A 6,996-nucleotide genomic window follows, 5' to 3' on the forward strand; every position below is an offset into this window, starting at 1 on the left:
GTCTGTGGATGGACACGGGGACACACCCGGGGACACGGCTGCCCGCCGGGTCCTGCAATTCTCCAACTCTTTATTGACAGCAAAATCTCGGCAGCTTAGTGCGTGAACCGCGAGGCCGTGCGCAGGGTGCTTGCGGGAGCTGGGCGGAGGGAGGTCACCCCCGTCCCTCGGGGACACCGTGGAGGGCGTGGCCGTCGCCGGCGAGGGGGGCATAAATAACACTGCTGGGCGGTGGGGGTCAGCAGGAGGGAGAGGGAGGCCGCCTCAGGTCACATACGGGGACACAAACACACACGGGTACACATTGGGACACATAGGGACACGGGCACACACGGGGACACGGGCACACACGGGGACACATGGGCGCACACGAGGGGACACACGGGCTCACACGGGGACACACAAGGGGACACGGGCACACACGGGGACACACGGGCTCACATGGGGACACACAAGGGGACACGGGCACACACGGGGACACACGGGGACACAGAAGGTATCAGGCAGCCTGACAAGGGCCGGCTGGGGCTGGCGGAGGCTGGCAGGGGCAGCCGCGGGGGGCCTAGGGCTGAGCTTTGCCTTCAGGGTCCCTGTCGTAGATGTAGCTCCCCACCGCCCCGGTGTTCACACCTGCGGAGAGAGGCCGGTGGTGGGGGCGGGGCGGGGGCGACGCCTCCCCCCGCCCCCCCAGCCACACTCACCCTTCGGCCCGAAGAGAATCCCGTAGCAGGGCTTGTGGCAGTAGGGCTGGCCGTCGTGCTGGTTAGGACGGGGGAAGGGGCTCAGGCGGGAGCCCCTCCCCCCGCCGCCCCCTCCCCTCCCGCCGGCGCCGCTCACCTCCGCGTGCCCGCCGGGCGTCAGGGTCTTCCCGCAGCGCTCGCAGCGCAGGCACGGCCGGTGCCAGTCCTTGCCCAGGGACGTCACCTTCTCGGCTGCGGAGGGAGGGGAGGGGGTGACGCCGTGCCCCCCGCGGGGGCGGCCTCGCGGATGCTGTGGCCTCGCGCGTCACTCACCGAAGTAGACCCTCTCGTTGCAGCGAGGACACACGTTGGGCTCCCCGGTGAACGTGGTGACACTGGAGGCTGGGGGTGCCCAGGCGGCAGGTCAGGCCAGGGGGCCCCCGAGGCCGCCCGGCGCCCCTCCTGCCGTGCCCACCCACCCACCTACCTTTGCTGGGCCCCTTGGGGGCGCCGCCGGCCTTCCGATCCTCAGCACGGGCCACGGGGACCTCGATGGGGCCAGTGACCTGGGGCCCCTCGGCCGGTGGCTTCTCGTAGATATAGGAGCCGGCGCCCCCAATATTCACACCTGGGGGTGACAGGCACCGGTAGACTGGGTGGCTAGTGGCCTTGCCCCCCACCCAGACACCCGAAACTCAAGCTTCTCAGAAAATGGATGGCCTTCCAGAGCCCAATACATGGGGTCAGGGGTCAGGACCCCCACCCCCACCTGAGGGGGCCTGTGGGCTTAAGGCAGATTTCCGAGGGCCACGGAGGGTGCTGGGTGCTCAGGGAGAACACTGACTGGCAAAGGCTCTGCCCAGAAGAGGCCGCCCGGCCAGGGGAAAGGGGGCCAGGAGGGAAGCAGGGGCAGGGGCTGGCAGAGCCCTGCCCCGCCTGGGGCCCCAGGGGGCCTCCCCTGCACAGCCAAGGCCACCCCTCCCAGCTGTGGTTTGTGTCCACGCTCACCTTTGGGTCCGTACAGGGTGGCATAACAGGGCTTGTGGCAGAACGGCTTCCCATCATGCTAGACAAAAGGGGACGAGGGATGAGGGGCTGGCACCCCACCACAGCCCCCAGTCTGGAATGTGCCCTGGAACTCCTCTGCACCCCGGGGGGGAAAGGGATCCAGGCTGGGCAGAGGGGGCCTCACCTCGGCATGGCCCCCGGGTGTCAGCGTCTTGTTGCAGCGTTCGCACTTGAGACAGAACTTGTGCCAATCCTTACCCAGGGAGCTGACCTTCTCGGCTGGGGTGGGAGTGGGTGGTCAGGGTCTCTGGCCACCCACGCCCCACAGCCCGTCGCCCCAACAGGCTCTGTGCGCCTACCTCCGCAGCCACAGAGCTCCTTCCAGAGCCCAGGCACCCTGGAGGCCGGCCCCTTCCCCTCTCCACGCCTTCTTTTGCAAAGGCCTTCGCGGGCCGGCCCTGGCACCCACGGCCTTGTTCTCCTTCCCAGTCACCCTCCCAGCCCTCCTGGACATGTGGGAGTCACGGACCCCACCCCCTGCTGAGCCTCTCAGGCAGTCCCCTCCAGGGCTGCAGGACTGTGCCTGATCACACCTGGCCCTCCCTCCCTCTCTCACCTGCCTCCCCCACTCCCTCACCTGCCCCCCACACACCTGCCCTCCCTCTCATCCAGGTCCCGGCCCCACCCCAGGCCAGGGCCCTCAGGGAGCTGACAGAGGCCCTCGGGTGGAGGGCTCTGGCAGCTGGGAGCGGGCCCTGAGCCTCTAGCAGCCCCTGGGGGAGGCGAGCCCAGGTCCGGACAGACGTGGCCAGTCCCTGTTCCCTGTGGGACCCTGGCCTGCCTATATTTAGCTCCCCCCACCCCTGCCCCCCACTTCTATCCGCCACTTCGGTGCCAAAGGTCTGAGATCAGCTGCTGAGGGGCAGGCCAGGCACCCTCCTGCACCCTCTCCCAGTGCACGGAAGCAGGGAGCCTGCCCAGGGGCGCGCGAGCGGAAAAGGGCGGAGGGGAACAGGGCAGGAAGGAAGGCTGGAGCAGAGCCGGAATTCCGAAGGGAAGGGGCAGGCGCTGGGCCCAGGAGGTGGCCGAGGGCCAGAGGCTCTCCGGGCTCCACTTCACAGAGGAGTTGCCCAGGGGGACCCTGCCTGGGCAACCCTGGCAGATCCTGGGGAGTGGGATGCCTGGTCTGAGGGTGCAGTCCCCCAAGGAGGCCCAAGGGTGCTACTCAGGGGCCACAAGGCTGTTCAGGGCTGCCTGGGTGTGGGGACAAGGGCTGGCTTTCTCCTGGCCCTCCAGAACCTGCTGGGCATGCCCAGGCCAGGCCAGCTTCTGGGGCCCCCCCACCCCACCCCAGGCCGCACAGGCTTAGATCCCTCTGACAGACCCGCCCTGCTCCAGGACGTGGGGACACTGCTGGCCAGGGCCCCACCCACGTCCCTGGCTGGCAGGCTCCCCCTCCGAGCCGGCAGCCTCTCCCAGCCCAGCGATAAGGGCGTCATGCTGGCCCTCAGTGGCCGTGACAGCTGCAGTCTGGGCTGCCAGATCCACGCAGCCTGGCCGGGCTCAGGGCCACATGAGGGGGGGGTGACCTGCAGACCCAGCAGCCACTCGATACTGGCCTGAGTCGGGAACACGGAATCGACTGGAACTAGTGGCTCTCCACTGGCTGCACGGGATCCTGGAGACACGGGCAGAGGAGCAGTGTCCTGGCTTCCCTCTGGGTGTCCCTGGCACTGGTTCCACTTGGGAGGTGTGGGCCAACAGGGTAGGGCAGGCCTCGGCAGCAGCGGGGGGCGAGGGTGCTGGGGTGCAAGCTGGGTTGGGGTGGGCCGGATCCGAGAAACCACCCCTGCCCCCCGCTGGTGCCTCCTGGCCAGGCGGGAGCCAGCCAGTGGGTCTGAGGCGCCTTTGTTTTCTGCTGGGAGCCAGCGGCCGCCCAGGCAAACAGAAGTGCTTTTCCGGGTTCTCCAAAGGACTGTTGGCCCCAGGCAGCCTGGCCTGGCCTGAGCGAAGTCGCCGACAGCTAGACTGCCCTGGGTACCTCGGGACAGTCCTCTGCCCCTTTGGGATGGGGACGGAGGCCGCGGCAGTCTCCTGGGGATGCAGCTGGAAGCCGCGGGGCCCAGAGCCACTGCAGAGGCACTTTGGGCCAAATCCGGTCCCTCCCCTCTTGGAACAACAAACAGTTAGCCGTCCCTCGGCCATCCAAGCGGCCTACCCCATCCCGGATGCACAGGCCAGCTGGGGAGGGATCTGTGTGTCAAAGCCTTCTGGCGACCCTCCCCGCTGGCACTGGATCTCTGTGTGCAAGTAGTGGTGGTGGGTGAGCTGGTGGGCACGCGGACAGGGACGAGGCCCTGGGAAAGTTGGGGAGCCGCCAGGCCAGAGGGGAGCCGCCCAGGATGAGTAAGCCAGAGAACAGCATGAGAGTGGACAAGTGGCTGCCCGCCCAGGGGGCGTCCTGGCACAGACAAAGCGACACCTCTGGCTTGCTGCTCCCCCTCCTGTTCAGGGATGCTCTGACCTTGAGGGGGAACGGGGTTCAGTCATGGGGCTGCTTGGGGGCCGGTGTCCGCTCCTTCTCCTGGAGACCTGCGGGTGTCAACCCACGCCCCAAACTCCCGGGGAAACTCGCACCAAGGAAGCAAGCAGGCGGGGACTCGCGGGAGGTAGAGGCCAAGGCCGCCCCCGCGTGGGATGAGTCCAGACAGGGCCCAGAGCCGGCCTGGCCTGGCGAGGGCAGAAGTCGGGGTGGGGGTTGGGGGTTCACTGTTCCTGCCACGTGTCCGCGGGGGGGGGGCGGGGGTGTCGAGAAAGACCCAAGCGCGTGGGAGTCGGCAGCCGGCCCGACGCCACCCAGGGGACCCATGCGCCGGGCAGCCCCCGAGGGCTCCCCGACCTCCCCGCCTCGGCCGGCGGGGCACGCACCCCCGCCCGCCCGCCCAGGAACCCCGCCCAGATCCTCGCGGCGGGATCGGGCATCGGGCGTGGCCGGCTCCCGCTTCGTCGCGGCCCCACCCTCCATCGGCACCGCGTGGGCAGATCGCCGCAAGCCCCGCTCCCCGCTCCGCACCCTGGGCGGGGGACCGAGTCCCTGCGGGGTGCGCGCGGCTCTGCAGCGGGGGGCTGGCCGCGGAGGGCGGGGCGGGGCGGGCAAGGGCACTCACCGAAGTACACGGTCCTGTCGCACTTGGGGCACTTGGAAGCCATGCTCGGTGCGCCCGTCGGTCCGCGCCCTCCGCTCGCGCGCGTCTCCGCGGCCGCCACCGCCCCGCGCCCGGCCCCGCCCGCCAGGGCCCCCGCGCGCCCATTGGCTCCGCGGCCGGGGCGGGGCCTCGGGAGCCCGGCCCCCGGGCTGCCACCCGCCTAGGGGCGCCGCGGCAGCGGGGGCGCACCTGCCCGGGGGTGGGGGGTGGGCCCCGGCCTGGCCGACCCCCAAGGTGGCGTCTCTAGGGGCCCGCCCGGCCGAAGGCGGCGGCGCCCGCGCTCCGGCTGTTTCCATGGCAGCGTCGGGGCCGCCTAGCCTGGCGGGGATCCGGGACAGCGAGGTGGGGGCAGCTGGGCGGGGGCAGGGAGTCCGCGGACCCCCTGGGCTCCTGGGAAGCCCTGGGAAGTGGGGCGAGCCCCGAGGATGCAAACCGACGCCCCGGAGAGCGGAGCAGCCCACCCACCCCCGGACCGTCGGCGCCCAGGCGGGACCCCGCGATCCGGGCGCAGCGCGAGCGCCCTGAGGCCCCCCCCAGACACGCCCGCACGCCCCCACGCCGCCGCGCGCGCTGTGCCCGCCCTGCGTTTCTTTGTTGCTTGGTTTCCATAGCAACGATGCACGGCGGGATGGGAGCGGGATGGGAGCGGGATGCCGGGCCGGGCCACGCCCCACCTTCCCCCCGGGCCAGTGCGGGTCTCGGTCCCCGCCAGGGTGTCCGGGCTCTCCCCCAGGCCCCCGCCTTCACACCGTCTGGGGTGCTGAAGGCGTCGGCCTGAGGACCGCGCCTGCCCCTTCCCAAGCCTGCCCGCGAGAAAGTCAGGGCCAGGCAGGGGGGCCTCGGGCCTGAAGGCGGGGCCAGCACGGGGGACACCGCCACTCAGGGACGGTCAGGAATGGGGGAGCCGAAAGGGAAGGGATGGGGGGTCCTGGAAAGGAAGTGAATTGACCCTCCAATCCGCGTTCTCCCCACCCTTCCAACCCCTCCTGGGACGCTGCCCCCAGCATCCTTCCTCCAGGCCCGTGGTCTCTAAGCACCCTCCTGTCTAGGGCTCCCCTGGGGGACCCGCGGCCCCCATCATCCAGGGCGCCACCCCTCCCCCATCCCGGAGATTCACGGGCCTGGGTCCTCAGGAGGGCCTTCTCACTGTGGGCAGACCCATCAGGCAGGTGCCCCCTCTGGGGTCGCAAGACCCATGCCCTTGTTTCCAGTCTGCCTGGCGCACGGGCCCGGCCTGCTGTGGGGTGGACAGGGGGTGTCATGGTGCTGAGCCCCTAGCTGGGTCCTGACCCAGGAGGGAAGTTCATGGCAGCCCAGGGGCTCAGCAGGAAGTCTCCTCCTGGTCCCCACACCCAGCAGCCACTGCCATTTCCACAGCGACAACAGCCCAGCAACATGTGCCCCGCCCCCAAGCCTGACTGACCAGCCTCACCAGCCCCTTAGCCCCCCGCCCACACCCCAACTCTGGAGCTGTGCTGTGGGCCCTTGCTCCTGGCTCCAGCCAGGCATCAGGTGTCTCTGAATAATTCACGGGCCTCTCCCTCCCAGCCCCGTGACTCCTACCTCCCTGCCCTCCACGGGGTGGGGGGCTTCACCTGCCTCCATGGCCGGGGGGGGCAGTGGTGTTGGCACAGGTGTCTTCTGGAAGGCCACCAGCAGGAGCGGAATGGGAGAGTCCCACATCTTGTCTCCAGGTAGGGGTGGCATGGCCCTCCCCCTGCTCGCGCCACTGCCCCTGGGCCAAGGCACTTCCTGATGTGGAGGAGCTATTCTGGGCTGGCAGGAAGGAAGGCAGATCGATGGCTGCAGGACCATGGCCTTGGTCTGCACCTCTGAGGCTGCCAGGGGCTGCAGATAGGGCAGCAAGAGTGGACAGGCACAGGACATGGCCAGAGAAAGACAAAGGCAAGGCCTTCCCCCAGGCCCAGTGCCCTGTGGATGGGCCCGTCCTCCTGGCAGAGCTGGCAGATCGCGGCTGGACCCGGCTCGGCCGTCAGGGGAGGCCAGGGAGGGCCTTGGAGGGACGCCACAGCACGGGGCCCGCACAGGCGGGCATTAGATGGGGGCTCGTCTCCCCTGCATGTGGACAGCTGACCGGCTGT

The 6,996-nt window shown here is 69.9% G+C and overlaps 2 protein-coding genes across 6 annotated transcripts; both read right to left on the minus strand.

Annotated features, from left to right (window-relative positions):
* Positions 1-363: 363 nt before the first annotated feature.
* On the minus strand, positions 364-6,796 carry CRIP2 (cysteine rich protein 2). 5 transcript variants are annotated; one of them, XM_037831671.1, is made up of 8 exons: positions 6,490-6,796; positions 1,873-1,967; positions 1,689-1,746; positions 1,168-1,308; positions 1,014-1,082; positions 838-932; positions 702-759; positions 364-630 (listed from the first exon to the last, which is right to left on the minus strand). In XM_037831671.1, the coding sequence occupies exons 1-8, from the start codon at positions 6,779-6,781 to the stop codon at positions 563-565; spliced, it is 876 nt and encodes a 291-aa protein (XP_037687599.1). In that variant the 5' UTR covers positions 6,782-6,796; the 3' UTR covers positions 364-562. The 5 variants fall into 5 exon arrangements, with proteins under 5 accessions (XP_037687599.1, XP_037687601.1, XP_037687598.1 ...); XM_037831673.1 differs by lacking the exon at positions 6,490-6,796 and adding an exon at positions 4,856-4,996; XM_037831670.1 differs by having other exon boundaries at positions 364-759.
* Positions 2,719-3,932, minus strand: LOC119531001. The gene is made up of 2 exons (XM_037831675.1): positions 3,308-3,932; positions 2,719-2,853 (listed from the first exon to the last, which is right to left on the minus strand). The coding sequence occupies exons 1-2, from the start codon at positions 3,891-3,893 to the stop codon at positions 2,804-2,806; spliced, it is 636 nt and encodes a 211-aa protein (XP_037687603.1). The 5' UTR covers positions 3,894-3,932; the 3' UTR covers positions 2,719-2,803.
* Positions 6,797-6,996: the final 200 nt, after the last annotated feature.

This window comes from Choloepus didactylus, chromosome 4 (genome assembly GCF_015220235.1).
Source record: "Choloepus didactylus isolate mChoDid1 chromosome 4, mChoDid1.pri, whole genome shotgun sequence".
Classification (NCBI taxonomy): Eukaryota; Metazoa; Chordata; class Mammalia; order Pilosa; family Megalonychidae; genus Choloepus; species Choloepus didactylus.